The sequence below is a fragment of the Pteronotus mesoamericanus genome, unplaced genomic scaffold (assembly GCF_021234165.1).
Source record: "Pteronotus mesoamericanus isolate MK-2021 breed Mesoamerican mustached bat unplaced genomic scaffold, CSHL_Meso_final scaffold_507, whole genome shotgun sequence".
NCBI lineage: Eukaryota > Metazoa > Chordata > Mammalia > Chiroptera > Mormoopidae > Pteronotus > Pteronotus mesoamericanus.
In genome coordinates this window covers 6474557-6500872 of record NW_026555319.1, presented here as the reverse complement: position 1 = coordinate 6500872, position 26316 = coordinate 6474557, and the positions used below count along the sequence as shown (strand labels likewise).

The following is a 26316-nucleotide window of genomic DNA, read 5'->3' as shown; positions in this document are numbered from 1 at the left end:
AGGGGAATGGTGTGACCAGAGCCACAGAAGAAGGGCCACCAGCGGACGCTGAGGGCATGAGGTAGACACAGGCACAGCCAGAGCCACACCAGCGCGGGGACACGTTGGCGCCTGTGGAAGGAACCAGGGTCCCAGCCTCTGTCCTCCCCCCGCCCGTCTCAGACCAGGGCTGCCCAGGGGCTCAGCCCGTCAGGAGACCAGGCCGGGGGGCCCAGAGAGTACCTGCAGGGGGTCGGCCCCCCCAGGGCAGGAGAAGGGCAGAGCGCGCACAGTGTCAGTGATGGGGCGACAGACTTGGACTTAATGCGCTTCTTAAATAGCACCCTTATGCAGACTCCTCCGACCCACGACCTTGACTCTTCCAGGAGCGTTTCTCAAACAGCGGCTAAAGAACAAATATTTAAAGTCACCACGGGGTGGCGCTGCTGGTCAGCCAGTAGCTCTGTCTAAGCCTCAGTTCTGTGGCCCGCGGAGAGCGGGGCTTGAGCCACTCATGGGGGTTCTCCCTGCAGTGGGTCCTTGTTTTGTAACACCCGGTTGTGAGTGGACGTGCAAGCAGGCAGGTCCCCATGGTGGGGGCACAGTTCTCACAGGCAAGATGGAACAGAGATGGGGACCCAAGTGAGGCAGAGGGAGCAAACCTGAGCCTCCCATGGACCCATCAGACTTGAGCCAGTTCTCCTTTAAGTCAACTTCTGAAAAAAGTAGAGAATATAATTAATAAATGATGGGGGGCGGTGTGCATCACATTTTATGTTCAGAGGGCAAAGTGTGATTAGAGACCTTATTTCTGTGTATGTCCTGTAAAAACTCCCCTGCCCCTAGTTACATATGTCTGCAGCCGAGAAGCCAAAGTTTCTGATAAATTTTTGAGATATTCCCTGCTACCTGAACTCTGGCTGCTCACTGCCTAGAACTAGGGAACCAGATAGGCCCAAACAGTGCAATCTCCCTCCCCCTCCCAAGTTTATGCCCGCGAGCCAGAGACCAGATGCGGTGGCGTGGCCGGAAGTGCTTGTAGGGAGCAAACCTTCGTGCGTTTGACTTCCGTGCACATATTCACCTTATGCATTATGGATGGGCGGCAGCGGGGACTGCCTAGGTGGAGGTTTTGCCACTTGTCATGGTGATGGTCATCCCTGTTAGTTCCCTCTGCCTCCCAGAGGCGGAATTCTATTATGAAGTTAATTATCATGTCAATCATCTGTTAATTAATAGTCAGCCAGGCCTCAGGTGGTGGCTATATAATCTCATTGGTTGATTCTTCGAGATGACTGGTAATAAATAGCAAGCCAGGAGCTGAAGTATTTGGGAATGAAGAGGGTCCGAAGGAATGAGGATATGAAGCCAAGGGCCAGGGGCACGTGGGGACCCTTGCGCTTGGCCTTGTGCTCACCCTTCGCTTTCCTCCCCACCGCTCTCCTGCAGGAGTGCTGCTGTCCATGGGCTTCGGCTTCGTGGAGTACAGGAAGCCGGAGCAGGCCCAGAAGGCACTCAAGCAGCTCCAGGTAAAGGGGTTTCTCAAACGGGGTCCACGGAGTCACTGGCAGGCAGGCGGTGGGGCGGCGTCCCGTCAGCCCTCTGCTGCGGAGCAGGAACGTGGATAAGGCCATGCTTTCTCCAGTTCCCCGGGGACTGTGGCCCAGGAAGAACCGAGAAGCTTCCTCAATACACCATAGTCACTGTGATCCATTCGTTTAAGCCACGCCTCTTTATCAGGGGCCTGGTGCATGCTGGGCACTGTGCTAGGCCTGGGGACATGGGCAGAGGGACCTCCAAATAAATGTACAGGGGCGTGAGAGGTGCTCGGGTGGAAATAAACGAGGCACCGCAATGGGGGAAGGCCTGCTTTAGGTTGAGTGGTCGGGGACACTTCTCTGAGGAGGTGGCAGCTCAGCTGACACCTGGTTAACAGGATGGAGTCAGCTATGTGAAGGTCTAGGGGAAGCCATCTAGGAAGCAGGACCAGCGTGTGCAAAGGGCCTAAGGCAGTGACTCTCAGGCAGGAGTGAGCTGCTAGGTCCAAGGAGCAGGAAGGGGCCAGTGTGGGCAGGGACGGGGTGTGGGTGGGAGGTGTGGGGGCTGGACCTGGCAGGCCTTTCAGGGTCTGTGAAATTGGGCACACAGGCAGCGAGGTGTCCTCCGAAGACGTGCAGCACAGGCACACTGGGGGCGTGGCTGGTTCCTGCCTCAGGACAGGCTCCAGCTGCTGTGTGGAGGGTGGGCTGCAGGAAGCAGGAGGGGACGCCGGCCCTGGGTCGGGGTGGAGGCTGGGCCGGCGGGACAGGGGGCTGAGCTCTGAGGCGTTGGTAAACATGGACTGGTAGACATGGACGGCAGGCCCCGCGGAGACGGGGAAGGAGCAGCGCCCTCCTGCTTGGCCCAGAGCACAGGGCACAGCGTGGGCCTCAGCAGCGGGAGGGGAACTGGGGCTGCAGGGAGCCGCATGACCTGGGGTTTGCACCCCAGCGGGAGCCAGGCCTCGGCTTGAAACAGTGTCTCAGCGCCCATTCGCTGAGGCCCCACATCCCCAGGCCATTGGATGGCAGGCAGCAAGGATCCGGGCCTTCTGTGCCCATCACCTTTCTGTGGACCCACTTGCTCCCCATCGCGGGCCAGTCCTCGTCGTGCAGGACGGGCGTCACAGAACAGGCTGGTGCTCCCGATGGGGTCCTAGAGCCGGCTTCCGAACCCGGGGTCCATGGCAGGGCTCCAGCGGGTCCAGGGGACCTTGGAAGTCGTACGCAGAATGCCGCATGTCTGTGTGCATACAGAGGGGACACGGGACCGCCCAGTGTGAGGCCAGGTGGTGTGCCGGTCACACAGCGTCAACAGGGCCAGGCTTACCAGCCAGGCGAGGCGGGCTGCACAGCACCCCCAGCCTCGTTCCCTCCCTGAGGTGCGCCGGGCCGGGCCCGGTGGGAAGGGCGCCCCGCTGGGTCAGCCCCCTGGGGAGCTCCACTTCCTTGTAGGAACCTCCCAGTGACCGACTCTCCCAGGAGAGCTCCCTGGTCAAGGGAAAGGCCTTGGGGGTCATCGAAACTGTGACTGGGCACTTGGCCAACACAATTGTTTTAGTAGAATTTTGACCTTCCCGTTGACACGAGGCAGCTGCACAACAGGCTGGCTTGGGAGTGGGTAGGACGATGCGGGTGTGGGGGCCTCTGCCTTTGGTTTGAAAGCCTCTCCCTTTCTGCCAGGGCTCACAAACTCGGAGCCCCCGGGGGCGCGGGGTGACGGTGTCAATGAGGGGCAGGCATTGCTCAGAGCGCAGCGGGCACTCCTGCCCTGCCTGCAGGGGAAGGCCGCCCCAGGGACACCAGCTCTTCGCAGCGCTTCTGTTCCTTGCAGTTTCCGGAGAGGCACGGAAACCCCCCCTGGCCTTGAGGTGCATGCACCTAACCGGCTTTCAGCCTCCACGCTCAGCGGCCCGTCGCTCCCCGCCCGCCCCCGACGTGTGTCAGGGCGCCGCAAGGCTCTGCTTTGCGCACCCCGTCTCTGGGCCCTCACCGCGTGCGTCCACACGTGCACATCACCACAAAGGATCGTTTCTACAAAATGCCACATGGGGTATTTTCTAGGCAGTTTAAGGGATTTTGAGGGTAATTTTGCGAATATACCGGCTTTGCCTGAAGGGACCGACGTTGAAGGCTAGCTTAGATGCAACTCCACAGTGATTGAGAATTTATTTTAAAGCACACGCGAACTACACTGAGCCGTCTGTAGCAGGCCAGACCAAAGGGGCGCACGTGGCCTGAAAACGCTGGTACGCGGTGGAAAATTCTGTGCGCCTCGGGTGGCATCGAGGCCAAGGCCCACTCGTGGCTCAGGAGGACATTGGAGGGCTGGGTCTCCGTGACCACTAGCTGCTGCCCGGGCTCTGCATGAGCCATTTGCAGGAAAAGCCACCCTCTGTCCTGGATTCTAGCTAACCCATGCTCCTGGGGACGGACAGTCAGTCCCCCTCTCCGAAGATGTCCGTCCCCTCCATCAGCTGACGCCCGCTCTGGGGAAGGGCAGGGGTACAGGCGAGTATTTCTAGAACAGAGGGACAGGTTGTGTTGTCTTATTTCTTAGGGTCACATCGTGGACAACCACAAGCTGGAAGTGAGGATCTCAGAGCGAGCCACTAAGTGAGTGAGTCTTTGGTGCCTTCTCTTCCTTTTGATGTGAGCCGGTCCTTTGTGCTCTGGTGCTGGTGCCCCGAGGGCCCTCTTTTCTCCTCTCTCTCGGCCCCTCTTCCTAAGTAAGATGATGTCACGCTGGCCAACCCGACACCGTTTCCCGGATGAACTGGGCCCAGGCCAGTGCTTTGAGTAAATGTTAAATGCACAGACATTATAATAAAGGGGACACAGGCAGGAGAAACAAGCAAGTCCAGCTCACCCTGGCCATGTACATAAACCAAGGAACACTAGCAACGTGCCGGCGCTTTGGCCGAACCAGGCGAAGCTATAAAAGCCAGACGTTTCGCTTTATGGGGTTTTCTTTCGCGGCGCTGGGCAGCAGCGCCCGGAGACGCCTCCAGTTAATTTGAAAGAGATTCAGTAGGTGTTAAAGATGGCAACTGGCAACAGACCAATCTGCTCAAAACCCAGTTTCCTGAAGTAGCTTTTTTTTTCTTAAGCATTTTTGTTTTGTCCCGACATCTCTACCTACGTGTGTGTCTAAATGAGCTAATATACGTGAGGTGCTTCGAACAGCGCCCAGCACAGAACGCGGGCCGCTATAAGCTGTTACTGCCGTTGTCATTATCATCTACCTGCCTCAGGTGATGAAGCGACCACCTCCAACAGTCCCAGGGCCAGTTTAAGATATTTATTCGGTACTTTTCTGCCACTTGGTCACTTGTGTGGTCCTTGAGCAGATTAGCTGCCGGTGAGCTGACCTGCTGTTTCTTCCTTCTCTCTCTGTTTTTAATGCTCCTGTAGAACCCAGCCCCCTCTGGCATGGACGTGCCACGCTGGGCGTCCTTGGCGAGAAGCAGGCTCGCTCCAGGAGCCCTTAGAAGCCTAGTGGGGGTCCCCGAGCTGTGGTATAAGAGTGGGAGCCCAGGCTCGGAGCCCCGCAGCTTGAGGTTCGAGTCCAGGAACTGTGTGACCTTGGCTATGTGGCTGTGCCCGGAAATTAAAATGTGACGGCTGGAGGTCGGTGTCTGGCATCCCGCATGGGCCCAGCCCCGGGCACTCGGCCAGCAGAGGCCATCTTTCTCTTCCATCCCCCGTTTCCAGGGATTCGGGCTGAAGGCACCTTGCATGCCCTCCATTCCCAGCCGGTGTTCGTGCATCGTTCTTTATTCAACCCAAATTCTAGAAAGCCAGCCGTGCACCAGACATTCCTCTCCAGGTGCCGGGCATGGGGTTTCCTCATGGAGTTTACATCTAGGGGTGTGTGTTTGATAAAACTTCCTGCAGTGATGAAGAGAAGTGTTCTACACTGTTCAACAGCTGTGCCGTCCGATAGGAACACCACTCGCCGCAGGTGGCATTTGAGCACCTGGAATAGGGCGAGTGTCGCTGTACTATCTGCTGCTGCCTAACGAAGTATCCCCAGACTTAACGACTCGAAGCAGCAAAAGTTTGCCCTCTCAGAGCTCCTGGGGGTCAGGAGTTCAGGAGCAGTGTAGCCGGGCAGTTCTGGCTCAGGGTCACTCCCCAGGTGCCCTCAGGACATTGACCAGGGCTGCAGTCTCCTTCGGGTTCAGGTGTGGCTGGTGGACCCGCTTCCCGCACGGCGCCCTCGTTGGTGGTGGCAGGAGGCCTCAGGGCCTTGCCATGTGTGCCTCCGCCGAGGATGGCCCGTGTCCTTGCCGCACGGCAGCCCGTTGTCCCCAGAGCAGGCGAGCGGTCCAAGAGGGAGCGGGAGGAGACAGCACTGTCTTTCACGGCCTAGTCTCAGAAGTCGCACACCGTTGCCATGCCGCCTTCTGCGGGTCACATAGATTTGCCCTGATGCAGCGTGTCCCACGTACCGCACAAGGGCCTGCGTACCAAGAGGCAGGGGTCCCTGGGGGCCATCCTGGAGGCTGGCTGCCCCAGCAAGTGAGGAACTGAGTTTTGCACTTGTTCCATTTTCACTTGGATTTCACTGCCCGCGTGTGGCCGGTGGTCGCCGCCTTGCCCAGCACAGCCCTAGAGGCAGGCGGAGACTGGCAATGTGATTCAGTGCCATGGGGCGCAAGGTGGTGCTGATGCCAGGAGGAAGAGCAGAGCCGGGCCGCTCGGTCAGTGGAGACGGCTAGGGAAGGCCTCCGAGAGGCGGCGTGGTGCAGACTGGCAGGAAGTGAGTCCCAGCGGCAGTCGCTGCGGTAGTAGCTGCCATCTGTGAAGTGTTTATCCCATGGTGGGTGCTGTGCCACATGTGATGTGTCCTCTCCTGTCAGACCCATCCTGGAGCTGAGGAAACCGAGGCCAGAGAGGCCTAGTAACTCGCCCTGGTCACAGGATCCTAAGCGGCTGAGTTGGCATTTGCTGCCAGGTTGCTAACCCGCCACTGTGCCCTGACCCCGCCCAGCTTCGGTGGAGAAGGAGGTCTCCCCAGAGAGCAGGGAGGGGAGGAGAGGTGGGGCTGTGCTGGGGGTGGCCTCAGACCTCAGGCTAAAGGTGTCTCCTCTCACTCCCAGTCCATCTCCACGGCTAGAAACTGGGTGATGCTCCTTGGGCGCGCGAGGAGGAACGCTCGTGCACAGGCCAGAGCTGTTCTGCCCCTGCAAGGCCACAGAGGATGCTGGCTTTGGAGAGAAATAGGCCTCGCCCTCATCAGGGTCACCAGTAGGCACCGGGTCCCTGGGTGAGGGGCAGGAGACACCCCAGCATGGGACACGTCGGCCGGAGGTGCCGCAGCCCATCTCCCCTGGGGGGACCGCCTCCTGCCCCATGGCCTCAGCCCACTCACGCCCCCTAACTCCCTCACCTGAGCCACAGGTGAACATCGGTTCTGGAAGGGGCAGCAGCCGCTGATGCCCGAGTGACCCAAACCCTTCCCCGACCCTGCAGGCCAGCCCTGACGTCCGCTCGGAAGAAGCAAGTTCCCAGAAAGCAGACCACCTCCAAGATTCTGGTGCGGAACATCCCCTTCCAGGCTGACAGCAGGGAAATCCGCGAGCTCTTCAGGTGAGGGGCGCCAGTGCGGGCTCGGGACGGCGTGCACGTGGGGAGCCTGCCGGAGCCTCCGCGGAGGCGGCCTCCGGGCCCACGGTGGCCCCACTGCAGGCCAGCGCCGTGGTCTTTCACAGATGGCTGCCTTCGGTTTCTCTCCCTGCATCTCAGCCACTGCTCCCCAGAGGTGGGACGAGGAAGGGTGGCCCTCTCTGTCCCCATCAGCTCTTGGTTTGATCTGTCTGAAGTTGCTGTTGCTCAGGTCGCTGCTCTGGTTGAAGCCCGTGGTTCTCCACCTCGGTGGCACATTTGAACCACCAGGTGACTTACGAACACACCTTTGCTCAGGCCCAACCCCCAAGTTGGATTCCCCTGGGCCAGGGTGCGGCCCAGGCCTCGGGACTGTAATGCCCAGCCAGGGCCGGGGACCGGTGGTCTGCGTGGCAGTCTCTGGAGAGCCCCTTTTGAGGGGAGGGCGACTCAGCTACACAGAATGCAGTCCAGCAGCTGCTAGCACGGGGCCAGAGCTCAGAGATCTCTGGAGCCAGGCGGGAAGGGGGCCTGCAGGAGCCGACGGGTGCGGACTGACGCAGTGAGGTCAAGCAGAAATGCGGGTTTCATTGGGCCAGTTCTTCCCCAGCGGAAAGAGAAACTGGCAATGCAAATTCTTAGGGGGAATATGCTGGCAACTCATTCGCTTCTAAAATCAAACACTATGCGGGACAGACTCTGTGGACCAGGGGCCACCAGGTTGCAATCCCTGTGCTGGACATCACCCTACCCGGTTCAGATTAGCGAGGTGTCACCAGCACCAGGCCCTGGGTGCAACGCCTTTATGAAATGGCATAGGGACGAGTGTTTAAAGCCAGGCACGCCCCAGGCGTGTGCTGCATAGCCCTCGGGACAGAACGGTAGATGGCATTAGTCCCAACCTAACAGCTCTTTCAGGGTTGGCTGGGAACTAAGAGAGTTCTGGAAACCCACATGGGTGAACGTGAAGGAGTCTACATGCTAGGCCTCATCCATGCAACCTGTGTTTGTCTTGCTCTGGCATGAAGAGCAAAGTCTGTATTAAAATGGCCAATTAGCATCTTAGCTTGCAAGGTCAACGGTGGGTATGAAAGGTAAGTTCAATATTCCAGAGACTGGAGAGATGCATCTTTACATGAGATCTGCCTCTTTGCTCTCACTCAGTGGTTTAAGAAGGGGAGCCATTCAGAGGATTTGCCTCAGAAGACATGCGCCGCCACCGCACGCGCCCCCTCCCGCCCCCCGCCCCCCCCCCGCCGCCGTTCTAAATCACACACCGTTGTACGGTTCCTTCATGGACATGGTTAGCAGAGATGTCGACCCACGGGGGCTCCAGGCGGCAGGGCCTTAGCTGTGATCCCGGGTCCCTTGCATGGGACGGCCTGGGGAGGTGGGCTCACAGTCTGGGGGGATGTTTTCCTGCCGCTCGGAGACCAGTCCAGAGGAGGGGGCAAGGCCATCGTCACGGTAGGTACAGACCCTTAGCCTATGGCGTCTGCTTGTTTTAACATGTTTCTGCTCTTTAAAAGGAGCTCAATTTAAGAACTGCCAGACTAAAATGGAATTGCTAACAACAGCACGTGTTGATCAGGAAATAGTACCCTGTCGAAATAACAGTTTCACTTGGTCCCGCAGAATCTATTTAGGATACCCCTTATCCAGGGAACAAAAGACCGCACCGGAAAGGGAAAGCACTTGTGTTTGATTTTGCGTTTTGTGTTTATTTTGAGAAGACAAGGAATCAGTGTCCACTGAGCATAATTATACATGGTGTCTCTTCTCCCTGCCGTTGTTCTGCTGGGAGTTTTCATCAACCCCCAGACTGAAAGGCTTCCGGGAGAGCTCACCTTGCTTTGTTGTACTCACGGGCTGAAGGGCTGAGGGACTGAGGCAGTTCTGAGGGGCGGCCAGCAGGGGTCGCTGTGAGCTTTCTGAGGGAGACTAGCTTGTCCAAGAAACCACAGAACCGATTTCAGACAAAGCCAGTGTCCAGCAAAGGTCAGAACCAGGGGGAGATTTCAGGGTTTGGAAGAACCGGTCTGGTCCATTTTGCCAGGCAGGTTTTACAGACTTGTCCTACGGGGTGTAATCAGAGCGACAGCTCCATCTGCAGAGCTCTCACTGCTCTGGGCTCTCTGCTGTGCAACCCGCAAAGAACGGGTGGGCGGACTCCCTTGTCCCTTCTGCACCCGGAAGGAATCGGGAGACCTGGGGACATGAAGCCTCCTGCCGGGACCACGCTGCTGAGCTAGGATTTGAATGTCAGTGTCTGACCCAGAGCCCTTGCTTGGAACTGGTCCTCACCCAGGGTCTGGAGGGTGCCACTGTTCCCCATATCACCTCAGTGGACCCCAGCATGTCACCTGTAACACTCGGGACCTTGGGCCGGGCGCCAAGTGCACAGCTGTTTCAGGAGAGGCAGGGGCTCCTTTCCCAAGGAGTGCACCGTCTCTGAAGGACCAGGGAGGAGGGTGGCAGAGACAGTCAGGCAGTGACGCGCCCGGCAAATGCAGGCGTGCACGCGGGGCTGTGGGGGGCGCACCAGTCCTCAAGACGGCCCACGGGAGCTGCCTGTGAGCCGGGGCGGCCGCTTCCCAGTGAGGGGGCGTGTGCCTGGAGGCCGCCAGCATGTGTCTGCAGGGTCATCTGGCACGATTCGAGGCTGACCCTTTAGAAAAGTCAGAGCAGACGCAGTAGCAGATTAGGCGACAGCAGCTCGCTCTCTCTCTCTCTCTCTCTCTCTCTCTGCCACCCCCTTTCTGGGCCTCAGTTTCCCCTGGCATAAAGCACTAACAATAATGTGTTTATGATGATGGTAGAGTAATAGAGGATAATGTTTATTAGTATCATTACGCATAGTTTTCAGGCCTGCCCTCTGTGCCAGGCACTGTGGGCTGAAGTGCGTTTCATGATTACATGTCCATTTACCAAAACAGCCCTGCAGGGCGGTCGTCATCGTCTCCGTCTCCAAGTGAACAAACCAGCCCCGGAGCCCCGCTTCTGCTGGGTCATCAGCTGCTCGGGCTGGCACCCAGCTCCCTCACCGTATGCGCTGAAAGGAGTAGGTGAGATTATGCACGGGAAGCACTTGCCGCAGTGCCTGGCACAGAGCAGGTGCATGTCAGCCTTGGCTGCGGGTATTAAGCAGCACAAAAGCAGTGGCTCCACCGGGCTTCGAACTCGGGGCAGGTCGGACTCTCGGGAGAGCCTGTCTTTGACAGCAGTGCCGAATGAAAGTTCTCTGCAGCACGTGTGTGCGCGCGTGCTTCTCCCTTCCCTGAGGATAGCCCCGCCCCCCAGCCCTCCCGCACCGGAGACCACTCCAGAGACCAGGCGGCTCCAACCGAGCTTTCTGGGGGAAAGCCCTGCTAACACGGCCGGCCCTGTGAGCACGGGGCCTGGGGAGTCCCACGAGGCCCCACACTTAGTTATGTAATGCCCTACTGTCTATCTGAAAATCCTTCATTTTTGAACAAGAGGCCCTCAGTTTTCATGTTCTACTGGGCTCTGCGAAGCAGCAGAAAGACCAGGAGGTTTGGGGTGAGGGTGCGGTTTGGTACTTGGCCAGCCTCGGTTTCCTCATCTGTGGAAACCGAGGGATGTATGGAAAACCGTGCCTGCGTCCCTGCCCCCCAGGTGGTGAAAGGCTCGGGGAGGGGAGGCGCTTGGCAGAGGCTCGTCCGTGCCTCATTCTCCTCACTGATTATCTCTGTGGATTGTGGCTGAGGAGCAGGTTCTCAGGTCCGCGCAAGGTAGAGCGATGGCACAGGGGGCACTTCCGGCAATGGCCTGCATGGGGCTGAGACTCTGCCCCCTTTTCCTGGGGTGTCCCTTCCCGACCCTGAGCCTCGGTCTCCTGCATCTGTAAAATGGGAATGATAAAGACCTGCCAGGCAGCCTGGTGGTGAAGGCGAGTCAGTGTATGTGAGACACCCAGCGGGACACCCAGCTCAGGGGACGCACCCAGAGAGTAGAGCTGTTAACACTGTACTTCCTTCGGGTGGTCAGTTACCTCTGAGGCACTGAATTACTGCTATTAAAGATGAGGCCTTGAGCCCCCGCTCCCACTGCCTCAGTGCCGACCCCCAGCCAGGGCAGCTTGGCCTGTCCTGTTCTCCCACAGCCCCTGTCGCGGCCCACCCAGCCTCCCTCGGGGAGGGCCCTTGGAGGGCCATCCACGTGGTCGTTTAGTACGGCACCCCCCACACACCCCAGGCGAGAATCTCAGACACTCCGCTGCTGGGTCCACGGGTCCCTGATAGAGAGCGGAGCTCGGTGTTTGCTGAGCACATGGGTCCCCTGTGCAGAGCCTGACTCCATGGAATCCTGGTAAGGACGGGGTGCACGAGGCGCAGAGAGGCTTAGGAGTTTGCCCAGGGTCATGCAGCTCTGCAGCAGCATGACCAGGTGTCTCTTGGTGTAGAGCCCGCCCCCCGCCCCCAGGGCTGTCCCCAAGGGTCAGGGCCGTCATGTGGGAGCTGAGGGCGGCAGGTCAGGCAGGCTGGGCCCGCAGCTGCAGGCTACAGAGGGAGAGCTGCTCATCTGAGCCTCTTTTTGGTTAGTTCCTTTCTCAGAGGTGTGAACCACCTGCTAGGGATGTGAATGGGCAAGCTCACAACAGGTGTCTGGAGGCCTTAATTACAGGGCTCGCATCTCCTGTCCCCAGCGCACCTGTTGTGTCCCGCTTTGTGGACAGCATCTGTCCGTCCCTGGCCTCCTCCTCTCCTCATTTCCTCTCGCAGTGGCCGTGACCGTGACCGTGACCGTGGACGGAAGGCTGAGGACAGCTTGCTTGCCGAGTTCCTCTCAGGCTCGCACCTCGTTCCCCTCACCCAGGTGTGGGGTCACTGCCTGATTAACTCCTGGTTGTCAGCGGTACTTTTCCAAAAGCTGTGAGCCTCCCACCCTGTCATCTGCCCTGGATGATGTGGCCGATGGGGTTACTTCCTGTCTGCCGGGCTTCTTAGGAGAGAAGCCTTGCAAAACAAAACAAAACAAAACAAACAAAACCCAGCCTTTGGCAGCTCCCCAGGGCCAGCCCAGAGCGTTGGAGAAGGGGTGTGTGGAGGGGTCCGGGGGACCCTCCGCCCACTAACGGACGAGGTGAGGAGGGTGAGGCCGTCTGTGGCTGCATCACCTCCGCCCAGGGGCAGAGTTGAGTAGTTGTGTCAGAGGCCAAATGACCCCCAAGCCTATAAATTATTGGTCCTCTGATCCTTTGTGGGGCACGCCCTAGGGAAGGGGTTTGGTTTTCCAGTTTTAGTCACACAACTAAGTATTTTCTCCTTTCCTCTTTTATAGACCTTAGAAACGTTGCAGGTAAGGCCATAGCCCCCTGATCCCCACTGAGGACAGGAGTTTCCGTGTTCACTTCTGCGGCCGCTCCCCACTCCGACCTGGTTCCTCCTCAAGGGCACCCTCCCCTCTTGACGGTTCATCTCGTTTTGTTTGACCACTGGTTTTTAAGAGCAGCTTTAGGTTTATGGCAGAATTGAGAGGACGGTACAGAGAGTTCTCACGTGCCCCCTGTCTGCAGCCACGTGCGGCCCCCCCATTATCGACACCCCCGACCAGAGCGGTACACGTGTTACACGCTGTGAACCTGCGTGGACGGGTCATCACCCAGAGTCCACAGGTTGTGTCATTGTTCCCTCCTGCCGTTGTGGGGTCCGTGGGATTGGAAAAAGGCACGACGGCAAGTAGCCATCATTACGGTCCTGTACGGAGGAGCTGCACTGGCCTGAAATGTGTCCATTTCACTGATGAGCCTTCGAGCAGTTTGCAGTTGTTTTTCTATTGTGAATAACGTTCCTGTGAACATTCTCGTGCGTGTGTGTTTTGGTGAACATGTACTTGGTTTCTGTAGGGTGTCCACGTAGGAGTGACAGTGCTGGGTCACGGGGTGTGCCTATCTCAGCGTTTGGAAGTGTTGCCGACACTTCCCAAAGGAGTTGTAGCAGACTGCTCTGCCACCAGCGTTTGGGGTATTCTTGTTGCCCCTTGTCCTTGTCAGCACTTGGCATTGTCTTTCTCTTTTTAGCCATTTTGGTGGGTGTATGATGGCATCATCACATTGTGGTTTTCATATGCACTCTCCTGGTGGCTAGAGAAACCAAAGGTTTGTTTCATATGACTATTTGGATATGCTCTTTTATGGAATGCCTGTTCGAGTCTTTTGCCCATTTTTTAAAAAATTGAGTTGTCTCATTCTTTTTCTTAGCCAATCTCTCTTACTAATTTCCTAGTCACTTTTTGTGTAAATTACTATATCCTGAATCCCAGTACTTTGGTGGGTGTATGATTGGAGTCCCTCGTGCTCCCACTTTTTTGTAGGCAGCTTAAAGGTGTCCTTTGATGAACAGAGGCTCTTAATACTGTCAGTCTGTCATTTTCTCCCTTCATGGTTAGAATTTCTCTGTCCTGTTTAAGAAGTCTTGGCTGCCTCCAAGCTCACAAAGTTAGTCTGCTGTGTTTTCTTCTGAAAACTTTGACCTTCCACACTTAGATATGCGATTTGTCTACAATTGATTTTTGTGTATGGCGTGAGGTAGAGATCAAGGGACATTTTCCCCCCACATGGATATTCAGTGGGCCTGACATCGTTTGTTGCAAAGACCATTCTCTCCTCTGCTCTGCAGTATTGATTTTGTCATAAATCAGGTGACTGTGTGTATGAGGGTCTGCTTCCGGATGCTCTGATTCGCTCCACGGGTCTATTTGTCTATCCTGGTGCCAATACACACTGTCCTAATTACCGTAGCTTTGTTACAGCTGGATGTCTGGTGTCTTTGTTCTTCCAGCTCGCCCAGGCTGCCTCGGCCCTTTGCGCTTCAAGCCTTTGGGTTTTTATTCCACAGCAGCTAGAGGTTCTGAGCAGAGGGAGCGGTGGGTCTCACATGCTCTCAAAGATCTTGTGAGGAACAGAGGGGTCAGAGTGGGTGTGAGGAGACCTCCCAGGCGGTTTTGGGGTCACCTGGGCCAGAGGTGACTGTGGCTTGGCCAGGTGTCGGCGGTGGTGGTGGCGTGCCGGGTCGGTGGCTGGGTCGGAGTGGGGGTGGATCTGCAGAGACCGGCGGACGGCTTCAGCGAAGACGGGCTGCAGTGGGGACTCGGGGGTGACTCCTGTGCTTGGGTCGTAGCGACCAGCCGGATGGATGGGCATGTTTGCGGCAGTCGGGGGAGGCGTCAGCCCCGCTCTACGCCCCCTCCCTCGCCCAGGATGCAGTGCACAACCACCGGCCACGACGGCAGGGCCCGGGGTGCGATTGTCAGTCGCCATTCCACACGGGTGTGTGTGTGCATGGGTCCTGGCAGGAGCACCCGGTGCAGGCCCCCTGTTCACTCCTCGGACGTCAGCTGTAGCAGCTGTAAGGAAGGGCGTTGCTGTTCCTTACGGACACATGATCCGGGCTGTGTGGACGGTGCCTCCCGACGTTTCCACAGCCCTTACCAGAGGGCCCTGCCAGGGCCTGCAGCGTTTTGGTGCTCGCAGTGTCACCTTTCTCAGCTTTTGTCCCCGACAAGCCTGGGGGATGGAAGCTCAGGGGGCAGGCGGCTGCCCAGCCATAAACCCTGAGTAAGTGGCACAGGTGGATTTGCACCCAGTCACTCTTTCCCACGACAACTGTGGGAACCAGAGGTGCCTCCTGAACCCTTCGATGTGCCCATCAGCGCATAGCTATTAAGTCCCATGACACGCCTGCCTTCAGCAGCGTCACCTCTAAGGCTGCGTGTGTCTGTGAGGCTTCTCAAGGCCTGTCCGCCAACACTTGCCACGGGCCCTCTGAGCCAGCGCCGAGCCAGTTTCAGAGAGCCTGCTGCTGCCCCTGGACCCCACGTTCCAAGGAAAACGTGGCCCACCTGGAAAAGCGATTGCGGTGACAGGGCAGGAGCAGAAATCACCAAGGAGCTCGTCCTTCCATGAAGGGAACATCCAAGAGACTGAAAGCAGGTGTCCTTGCCTAACATCGTATTAGTGGAAAAGATCCGGGGTTCTGAATAGACTCCAGGGTTCGCATCAGCTGGGCAGTGCAGCTCAGCAGAATCCCCCGGTCCAAGCCCCCGGTGTACCCCCTGCCCCCCGTGGCATGGCCACGGCTTGCATCGAGCTCCTCGTATTTTAATGTGGGGCCCATTGGCTTAGGAGGGGGAGGCATGAGCTAACCAGCCCAGGCCGAATGAGAGGACCTGGGGCTGGCCAGCCTGCAAAGGGAATGCAGGGCTGAGACTCACCGCAGGCAGTACTGAGCGTCGGGTCTCTGCCCAGAGGAAAATGTACATACCTATCAGAATGGCTGCAAAAAAACAGCAGAGCAACGCAGAATGCTGACCAGGGGGCGGAGAACCTGGGTGCCCCGCACACTGCCGGCGGGGACGTCTGGTACGGCCGCTCTGCAAAAGTGCCTGGGCAGCTTCGCACAGACGAAGCAGGCCCCTACGCTGGAGCCAGCGGCTGCACTCGGGCATCCACACCAGAGAAGTGGGAACTCACACTCACACCAAAACCTATGCGCACATCCGCCTGCTGACGAGAGGCTAAGCCAAGTGTGGCCTGTCCGTACAGTGGAATGCTATTCCGCCATTAATGGGAATGAAGCGCCGACACACCGCAACGTGGCTGCACCTTGAAAACATGCTGAGTGAAAGAAGACAGGCACAAAAGGACTCAGCATGTGTGATTTCATTTATGGGAAGTGTCCAGAACAGGCCCACAGAGGAAAGAGAAAAGTGGCTTAATGGTTGCTCGGGGCTGGGGCAGGGGTGGAGGGTGGTGGCTGAAGGGCACGGGATTTCTGTTCAAGCGGATGAAAATGTCCTAAAATTGGCTTTGGTGATGGTTGCAGAACTCTGTGAAGATGCTAAAAAAACAAGGGACTTACTTATTTCAAATGGGTGAATTGTATAGCAAGTGAATTATATTTAATAAAGCTGTCAACCAAGGAAGGAAGGAAGGGAGAGAGAGGAGAGAGAGAAAAGAAAGAGAAAGTAAGAAACCTGTACGCAAATGCTCATCGCAGCTTTAGTCATCATAGCCAGAAGCTGGGAGTAACCCAGCTGTCCCTCAGTGGCGAGTGGAATTGGGGTCCATCCATAGTGTGGAATCTTCCTGGGCAAGGAAAAGGAACGGAGTATTGATATATGCAGTGACCTGAAAGACTCCAGAGAGCTATGCTGTGGGAAAAGCTAATTCTAAAAGGTTACATACTATATGACTCCATTTATATAACACTCTTTTTTAAAAAAATTTATTTTATTTTATTCACTTTTTTTTTAAAAATTTAACTACAGTTGGTATACAATGTTATATTAGTTTCAGTTATATGATATGACATTTGTATACCTTACTGTGTGATCACCACACTAATTCTAGTAATCGCCTGTCACCGTACAAACCTGTCACGGTATTACTGAGTATTACTCCTCCACACCTGTTCACCCACCTCTCCTCACTCTCCTCTCTGCTAACTATCCCTTTGTTCTCTGTTTCTATGAGTATGCTTTTGTTTTCTTTGCTTGCTTGTTTGTTTTGTTTTTAAATTTCATATCTAAGTGAAACGATATATAACATTCTTAAGATGCCAGACCTATAGAGATGGCGAGCGGATGACTGGTTGCCCCAGGTCAGGGAGGCAAGTAGGGAGAGGGATAGATGTGGCTATAAAAGCGTAGCACGCAGGATCCTTGTGATAAAATCATTCTGTTCTCTGAGCAGTTGACTACAGTCACTCAAGTCTGTGTGTGATCAAATTGCATTGAATTAAATACACACACAAATGAGTACTATAGTTCTATAAGATGTTACCATTGGGGGAGCCTTGGTGAAGAGTAATGGATTATTTCTTAGAACTGTATTTGAGTCTATAATTATTTCAAAGTAAAACATTTAAAAAAAGAATTCCCAATCCATAAAGGATTAGAAAAGGGCACTCTCTGCAGCAGTGAGTTGCCCACCACCCGGGGCAAACAAGTAAAGGCTAACGCTAAGTCTGTTGAGGATGCCATAAAAGAGATTTCTGATGGAGTGAAAGGCCAGGCTCACTCCCTGCAAGACACTTCCACCCCAAAGTAGGTCAGCAGTAGAGTGTGTGGGCCTTGGGATCCACCACAGGTGGTCTGAGTCTTTGGTCAGAAGGAAATTAACACTTAACAGCCACACAGTTAATAGCTAGATTGGGGTGACAAATTATTTCAACTTTTGTATGCTGTAGAAAGAGTATATACACTGTGTTACTTTAAATCTGGGCTAATTGAGCCCAGGGAAATGAACAAGCTGGCCCAGTAAGGATAGTCTTATCTCCTGGGATCTATTTTTATTTAGTAGGTTTGTGGGTGACCCTGGTGCTGTGGAGAATGGAGAAAAACCCTAAGCGTCCGGTGTTGGCGCGTGAGGAAACGCTGCCTCTGTGTTTCTGCTCTTTTCAGAGAGGGAACGCCAGCGCGTAACGTCTTGGGCTCTCGTCGGTGTTTGTCCCTCCAGCCGCTGGGTCTTGCAGGCTGGGCACAAAGCCACACTCCTCACATGCCTTTCCCCATTGATGACCCCAGGGACACTGTCCCAAGGAGTTGGGTGGGGACAGGCCCGGGGTAAAACTTCCATCATCTGAGAGGCCCACTTTGCAGAAAATCTATTCCAACCCTTGGTGTCCCCTCTGTTTTTGAATTATCCTGCTCTCGGCCTACCGGTGCACCGACCAGGGCCGGTCGGCGCTGTGGAAGTTGCCACTGCCGGCGGCACCAGGACCAAGCGGCACTGGCACCGGTGAGATGCGCGGGCTCCCTGAGTTCCCCCTGCCATGATACCCTCGTCCTTCTGCCGCCAGGGGTTGGCTATCAGCTCGGAAGGGCGCCCGTGCGATTCTCCAGGTGAGAAGGACTCTACGTGCTGGCCCAGCTCTGTCCTGCATCCGCTGAGTGACCTTGGGCAGTGGCATGACTTCCCAGAGCCTCTGCTTGTTGAATGCGTGAGTGACCAGGCTGGGCGAGGCTGGCCAGGGTGGACAGCTCCCATCGCACGGGCCAGCACCGACCCTCGTTGGCCACGGCGGGCCGGAACTCTGTGTCGGAGTGTTGTGAGGCCGTCTGGGCTCTCTGGGAACCGGCACGGTGACTGACAGGTGACGTCGGCCATGGGCCATCCACGGTGGGTGACCCGCTGCAGGTGGTTTGCCTAAGGCTGTAGCATTTATCACATTGCGCTCGAGCTTTTCCGTTCCAAGGGACTGGCCAGGCAGCCCCAAACCAGGGCCCACGCGGAAGCCTACTTAGTTTTCCTCTTTAAAAAATCCTAGCCAACTCTTGAGAGCTGAGACCAGTTGAGTCGTGGCTTTCTTCCTTTCTTTGTGATTCCGTAGATTTGGTCTAACATTGCAGCTAACGTTTTCTTTTACTCTGCAACCAGGCCTGTTCCAGACCAGGTGACAAAGGCCCCAACAGTGGGACGGAGCACCCTGCAGAGGGTGTGTGGGTCCTTGGGAGGGAGGGTGGCATTGTGCACCCTGGCTCTTTGCGGTCAGACACCAATGCCCTCCCTACAGCCTGCTCTGACCTTGCTTTTGCACCTCCTGTCTCTCCACTCACCTCCTTTTCAGCTGCAAGGTCTCCACGCTTTGTCTGGGCTTGTCAGGAGGGCGGCAGTCGGCTCATTGTCCCAGCTGATCACTGTGCTCGGTGTCTCCAGCTGGGTGCCACCCGGGAGCCCCAGGACGTTCTGGGAGTCCCCCGAGAAGGAGCGGCTTCTGTCTCCTCCCGTGGGGGTCTCGGAGCTTCCCAAGGAAGAGGGAGGTCTCAGCATACTGCTTTTTAGTTAAGGAAGAACTCGTCAGTTTTGCAAGTATTTACTAGGCATCTCTAATGAGGCAGGGACTGTGCCAGGCACTGGGTCACAGCAACAGACGTAAACTCCAGAAAGCGAAGGGACCGTCTGGGCTTCGGGGGAGTGATACAAGGTTCACTCCCTTAAAACCCTCTCGTAGAGGTCGGGTCTTCCTCTTCACTGGTCTGGTTACAGCTTCCCTATAGGACGGCGAGAGTCACAGCTGTGTCTGGTTTGCTATAAGGACAAGGTCAGTGACTCTAGTGGAGGACTCGGCCTTCCTCCCGGCCCGGGGTAGCTGCCCCTGGTCGCGTGGCTGACGCCCGCAGCTCCCCCAGCGCACTGTGACAGCCCGGAGAGCCCGGGGACTAGCCTGTGACTCCCAGCCCTGCTCTGCTCAGCTGCGTCTCCCGGGAAAGTGACCTTATCTTTCTGCTCCCCCCCCCCCAGGACACTGAAGTAAGGGATCTCAAGTGCATGATCTTCCGAAAGGATTTCTGTCCTAAAGGGACATTTCATCAAATCAGGGGCCACGACTTGTGTTTCTCAAACTCGAGTCATGTATCAGGAGCTCTTTTAAAGAAAGATAAACATCTCATGGCCCTTCCCCCATGGTGATAATGTAAATATTTTTATTAATATGTAACAAGTATGTACAAATGTAAAATTCAGAATAAACTGACAGCTTACGCTCATGGTGCTCTTAGGACTATAAAACCAGAACACATTTTCAAGTTAAATACAAACAAAATTTAAAATCAATAAAATTCAAATTAAGGACATTAGTTTAGCGTGATGGATGGTGTTTTGCAGAAAGGCAGTTCAGAACGTGGGTTTTGCCATTAGAAGGATGTAGCCTCGGGTCCAGATCCATAGCCTGCCTCTGTGCGCTTGCGTCAGTCCTGCGAGCGCAGGGAGGGCCGGTTGGCCCGAGGGAGGCCATGCGGAGTGGGACCACTGACCCGAAGGCGCTTTGCCGGCTCGGCGTGTTCAGACCCCCTTGCGCATCGGAATCTCTGCCAGTCACGAAATACCTTTACGCGCAGCCTCCCTCAGTGGTCCTCGAACGCCACCTCCCTCGCGGAAAAATAAGTCAGCTTTGTCACGCAATTGATGTGATCGATGAACGGATGACCGAGTACTCTCAGAACTGAGAACAGAAAGGCGTTGCCTCGTTCATTCTTGCTGACTGGTTGGTCTCTTGCTGCACGTTGGCGCGTGTAGAGATGGGTTCCCCGGACAGAGCACCCACTCTGGCGCTGAGGGGGGGCCCGCCCCGGCCTGCAGTGGTCAGTGCGCCCGTCATACAGTGGCTGTGTACATAAGTTGGTGTCATTGGCTGTTGGTTAGCATAACGTCACAGAACCTACTTATGGCATTAGGGACTTTCTCTACCTAAAACCACAAGATAACAAGGGTCATCTTCCTGAAGTAATACAGGAAAAAATGACATCTTTTGTTGTGGGAGAAATACAGCCCTGTTGTGGAGTCACATGCAATGTTTACGTGGAATGTTAAAATAAGCAGAAAATCTATTCCACTTACACTCATGGAGTCTTTAAAGTGTGTCTTCTCATTCGGGAGAAGGTGCATTGCTGGAAAGTTTTGGGAAGCCTTAAGTCATGCGCAGAGAGAAGTAGAAAGAGACAGGTGAAAGGGGCTGATGGTGCCAGGCTAGGGGAAGGGGGAAGCCTGACACGCTCGCCTTGCCATGCTAGGCTGTGCCGTGCTCCGTGCCAGGGGCCACGCTAGGCTGTGCTGTGCGCCGTGCCATGTGCCATGCTAGGCTGTGCCGTGCGCCGTGCCATGTGCCATGCTAGGCTGCGCCGTGCCATGGGCCACGCTAGGCTGTGCCGTGCGCCGTGCCAGGGGCCACGCTAGGCTGTGCCATGGGTCACGCTAGGCTGTGCCGTGCGCTGTGCCAGGGTCTGCGCCAGGCTGCGCCATGGGCCACGCTAGGCTGTGCAATGGGCCGTGCCAGGCTGTGCCAGGCTGTGCCATGCATCAGCAACATGTGCCAAGAGCAGCCATGTCCTGTAGCATTTCCTGCAACAGAAATGTAGGACCATTGAGCACTTGACATGTGGCTTGTGCAACTGAGGAAGTGAATTTCCATTTTATTTAACTTAGCCTGAAAGAGCAAAATGAATGTTTTTAATTTTATATAGTTGCATGTGGTGGTGGCCGGCGTACTGCACAGCACCAGTACAGGTCTGGACCCTTAAAAAACTTTCTATGATTCTGTGATTCTATGAGGGGAAATGCTTTTGATCCAGCATTTAAGTGAAGGAAGCAAGAATCTCAATATATAAGTATATACAGTGTGATCGCTGAGTGAACACAGAAAAAAGACTGGAAGGAAGTGCACCAAAATCACAGTCATTGTTGGTGAGTTTATTAGCACTTTTTATTTCCTCTTCTATGTGTTTGGCACATTGCCTGTGTTGAGCACAAAGACTGTTTTATAATCAGAATGAAAAGTATTTCTTAAAAGTAAGACAGTTGCCCATTGTTACGTTAGAATTGCCAGGGCAGGGCGCATAGAAGGGGTTTCACAGAGTGTTGTGGTCAGACTCGGGACTCAGGATGCAGCTCCTGTGTGATGCACCTTCGGGTGACCCTTAGCATCCTCTCTGCCCCATCTCTGTTCCGTGTTGCTCTTTGACTCCAAAGCCAACTAACCCTGTTAACATTCACATGGCATTAAATGAAGCCAGGACAATACCACTTTGGTGGGGGGTTTTTTTGGTCCAGTGCTTTATGTAACTTCTAAACTGTTTTATACACAAAACTCTTTGGAACCTTCGTCTGTTATTAGCAAGTCATACTTTTACTATTTTAAAAGTCTTTCTTCTGATGAGAAAAGTAACCCATTCCAGAGAGTTTGGAAAGTTCAACATAAGCCAACCCTCCCCTCCACCCCCACCGCGCCCCTCCCCGCACCCATGTTCCCACCACTTGACCCAACAGTCCCTCTCTTACCTGCGCTTCCCCGCATCCTCTTTCTGTGGCCTCTGTAGGCGGTGCAGGTGTTGTTACCGCCGTCCCTCCGGTGAGGAGACCCCCTGCCAAGAGGTCCTGCGCCTCACCTGAGGCCTGCGGCTGGTGAAGTGGCAGCCCCGAGCGGAGCTCTAGTCGGCCTTCCTTCCCTGGCCCCGTAGGTGAGGTTTGACGTAACCCCCAAATTGCTGGTGTCCCACCTATTTACGGGATCCTGAGAGCCTCTTGTCCTTCCGAGCGTGGCGCTTAAAAGCCTTCGATAATGGCTCCGCTCTGAGGGTAAGTTACACCAGGCCGCTGCTTTCTTCCTGTGAGTTTACTATTTAAAGTAGGCTCGCTGACACAGACAGGGTTGTTCAGGGTGCACATTGTCACACAGGCGGAAAAAGCTAGATGTTTACCCGACACGTGGGCGGGGAATAAAGGCTTCCTGTAAGGGAAGGCGTGGGAAGAAAGAGTCGTGTGGAAGAGGTTTGAATCCAGACGGCCTGATGGCACTTCCCTGGGACAATTATACTCTGCCTACCTTGACTGTAAATAAAGGTCCTTTAACGACTTATTCAGAAAGCGCTGTTTCTACCCCAGCTCAGCCGTCACCTCCACTTTTCTTAATATAGCCGAGCTCAATCTAGGAGAGTTACAAAAAAAAAAAATTCAGTGGATTTTTAAGGGGCTCTGAATCTCCTGGGTGAGGATGGAATTTTCACAGACGTCCTGTAGCCTCGTGTAAATGAACGTCACAGCCTCTGCCTCCCTGCCCGGCTGGAAGGCTGGAGACCCGGCCTTGACCAGCAGAGAGAGGCCCCAGGCAAGCGCGCGCCCTGGCCAATGAGAAGGAAGTCCCAGCTCTGCCTGTGCAGAGCCCCCTCCCTCCCGGGGAACCTGGGGAAGTGCTGACCACACAATCTGTATTCCCTGGGGCTTGTTTGTGCTTTTCTAGACAAGCTGTGCTAATGTCGACTTCCCCACGGGAGAAACAACCCGAGTTTTAGGGAAAGAGCGGGCTTGATGAACAAAAACAGAAAAACAGCCCAGCAGCCCCACTGTGGACCTGGGAGGGGCCCCAGGACCCATGTGATGTCCCCGGGGAGGGAGCCCACCTTCTTTCTCTTTCTGGGATGCAGCCTCCTTGGATTGGTGGGCAGAAAACACCCCGTGGGTTGTTTCCACTTGGAGATTCCATCAGCACATCCAAGCACTGCCCGGAGTGCACAGCACCCCTTCTGGGAAGGACTTCAGACCTGCTCTGCAGTCCCGTGGGACCCCTGGAAGGGGCATGGAATGGGGACAGTCTTCCACGTCTAGCTGGTTCGGGTGGGCTGTTTTTACCCTGTCTTTCCACCGCGGCCAGAGCTTGTCTCATCTCTAGCGTCGCCAAGCATTCCCTGCCACGCCTGGAAGCCGGCGAGGTGGCGGAGAGTGGCGGCCCGTCCCGCTCACGAAGAGTCCCTCATTTGTATCTCATTTTCGAGTTATTATCGAGCCACCGGTTGTGAGAGTATTTTGACAGCGGCTGTCAGCAAGGTGCAAGCGGCTGCCATCGCCTCCGATTGGCTGAAGACACCTCTGGCAGTGTGCTGAATAATACCCAACGCCCCCGCCGCCCACGGGGAAGGGGGGTGGCGAGGGAGGAGAAGCAGAGGCAGGAAGACAGCCTGGCCACCCCGGACCCACGGCCGGCCTGGCTCAGCCCGGCGGCCCCCGCAGCCCCCGCAGCCCCCGCAACCTTAGCAGTTTTCTGACTCCCGCTAGAGAAACCGGCCGTGAAAGACTCAGATTGTGTCTCGTGTTTTATTTAATTTATTTTATTTGAGGTTTTGGGCAGCAAGGGTTGGGGGGGGCGGTGCGGGAATGAGAGAGGATCCATCCAAACCATTGAGTCTTGTCAGAGTTCATTTACTGATTTAGCGAGGTTTCCTCTGCTGGGCCCCCAGCTGCGGCCCACAAAGCCGGCGGGGGAGCCAGGAGGGCGGCCCACCAGAGGGCAGAGGTGCTGGGATCGCCGAGGGCTGCTTCTCTCCCCCTCCACTTGGCTCAAGTGCAGAGAAGGCGTGTGTGTTCCCTTCTTCCTCCAAGAGTCTTCTCGCTCATAATATAAATCGTTCCATGTGTTTCTGTCCGAGCGCTGTGCATCAAGGCAGGAGAATAAATAATGCTTTGTATTCACTGCCTTTTACCTAAGCAGTTTAAAATTCATTCTTTTCTTTCCTTTTTTTTTTTTTTTTTTTTTAAGTATAGAAAAAAATGTTAGCGACACCAGAAAGCAGATGTTTTGTGATCGGGAAGCGAGCACACTTCTGCCTTAAATTGAGGACCCGTGGGGGTATTCTCAGATGCATAGTGACTGCTGGCGAATGTAATCTTTGTGTACCACACACGGGAAACCGTGTGCCGTTCCTGTTTCCTACTGAAAAAAATTCCCACACCCACTTGGACTTCCGCGATGGGGTCTTCCTCTGAGTTTCGGCTGCTGTCCTCAGACTCGGGACTGAGGTCGACTGGGAGCTGGAGAAGTGGACCCGCCGTGTTCCTACTGATTTTCCTTGCTGGTGGGCCCCAGTGAGCAGGAAAAAGCCACATCCTTGTAGGATCCACCCTTTGCCCACCGTGACATTCGGCAACGTCTGAAGTCACTTAGGGTCGTCACAACATAGAGAAGGCTACTAGCATCTACTGGGTAGGAGCTGGGATGCTGCTAAATGGCCTACAATGCACAGGACAGCCCCCAAACAAAGGAGTCCCCACCCGAGATGTCTGGAGCATCGAGGCTGAGCAACCTGGGCCTGTTACAAGGGAAGGGACCTCGTTTCCAGAGGAGAGAACACAGGACCTGGGGGTGTCCCAGGTTCTAAGGGGAGGCGCTGTTGGCGCGGGGGCTGGCCCTTGCTTGTGGGGTATTTCACACGTGTGGCTGCCACCCAGTAAAAGCCAGTGGTGCACCGCCCCCCCTCACTGTGACAACCTCCAGGAGCCCCTACGGATCCCGAAGGGCCCTAGCTTTGTTTCCATGAGGCCCGTGTGCTCAGTGCCAGGCTGAGTTCTCACCCCTTCCTTCTTGTGTTTAGTCTCCGCAGCAGGCCCAGTAGGACGGTGACGTTACCTTACCTCCATTTTAGAGACGAGGGAGGGAAGTGGAACTCAGGCGCTGCCCCTTGCCTGCGGCCACGAAGCCAGGAGGGTGGGGTTGAAACCCCGGTCCTGTCAGAGACCCAAGTGTAAGCCCTCTGCTCCTCGGACCCTCTCAGAGGCTCAGTTCCCTCGCCTGGGGAGGGGGAGGAAGCGGGACCCCTCCTCCCACCTTGTCTGCTTTCCTTGCAGATCTTGAGAGAATGCACATGAAGGGACTTTAGGGGGAAAAAAACAGTACAGATGTAAGGACATTGCAGTAATTATTGTACCTGCCAAGAATCGGAAGCCACATGAATAGTGAAAGCCACTCCTCGTGACCCAGCGCCGTCAGCCGCTGGAATTTGGATGTAGAAGATCGGGTTCAAAGGCAGACTAGGTTTGGCCTCAAATGCGAAGGGGTCACAAAGCAGTTCCAAGCCCCCCTCCCCCACCCCACCCCACCCCACCCCACCCCGCGTGAAGCGGCGTTGGCTTCTTCAGGACTGGGATGCGTGGCAGCGTGGGACAGATTGGCTGTGGAACGGCCTTGCCAAGGGCATGTTTCTAAAGCCTTGAGTTTCACAAAGGCCCCGCCTCAGAATCTTAATGGAGTGGCATCCCGTGCCCATCTCCGTCTCCCCAGCTTGGTGACGGACGACAGGACAGCAGGTCAGGGGCCCCGACCTCAGGTCTGGCTGCATCCCTGGATCGCCTTTTAAAAAGTAAGGAAGCCTGAGCCGTAGCCCAGCCAATTCACTGGGAACCTCTGGGCACAGGCACTTTATAACCACCCCCACCCGGGCGGCTAGGTCTGCAGCCAGGGCCAGGAGGGACGCGCCTAGGTGGGCGGCAGGCAGGCTCTGTCTGGAAAGCCGGTGGTGAACACTTTCAGCTCTAGGGTCGGACGGTCTCTGTCCCCAGGACCCACGCCGCCCTGTGGTCGGAAGGCAGCTGGTCACAGCAAGTACACAAGCGGGCGTGGCTGGCCCGCGACACCTTTATGGTGGGCCCTGGAGCTGGAGTGTCACCTCATTTTCTTGTGTCGTGGACTACTGTGCTTTTGATTTTATTTTTCTTTTTACAACCATGTAAAAATGCAAAAACCATTCTTAGCTCACAGGCTGTGCAACAGCAGGTGATGGTCACAGGCCAGTTTGGCTGTAGTTCTAGTGCGCACCCCAACCGGGGATCGAACCCGCAGCCTGGCGAGCTGAGCCACGCCGGTGAGGGCACCACAGTACCTTCTAGAAAACTCTGGGCAGGAATGTT

General features: G+C 55.7%; 1 protein-coding gene across 1 annotated transcript in view; it reads left to right on the top strand.

Annotated features, from left to right (window-relative positions):
* Positions 1–26316, top strand: part of RBM19 (RNA binding motif protein 19) — a 107588-nt gene that overhangs the window by 25690 nt on the left and 55582 nt on the right. The window contains exons 19-21 of the mRNA XM_054593929.1: positions 1429–1508; positions 4078–4133; positions 6996–7112. Coding sequence (XP_054449904.1) covers positions 1429–1508; positions 4078–4133; positions 6996–7112 — 253 coding nt within the window. The remainder of the gene's footprint in view (positions 1–1428; positions 1509–4077; positions 4134–6995; positions 7113–26316) is intronic.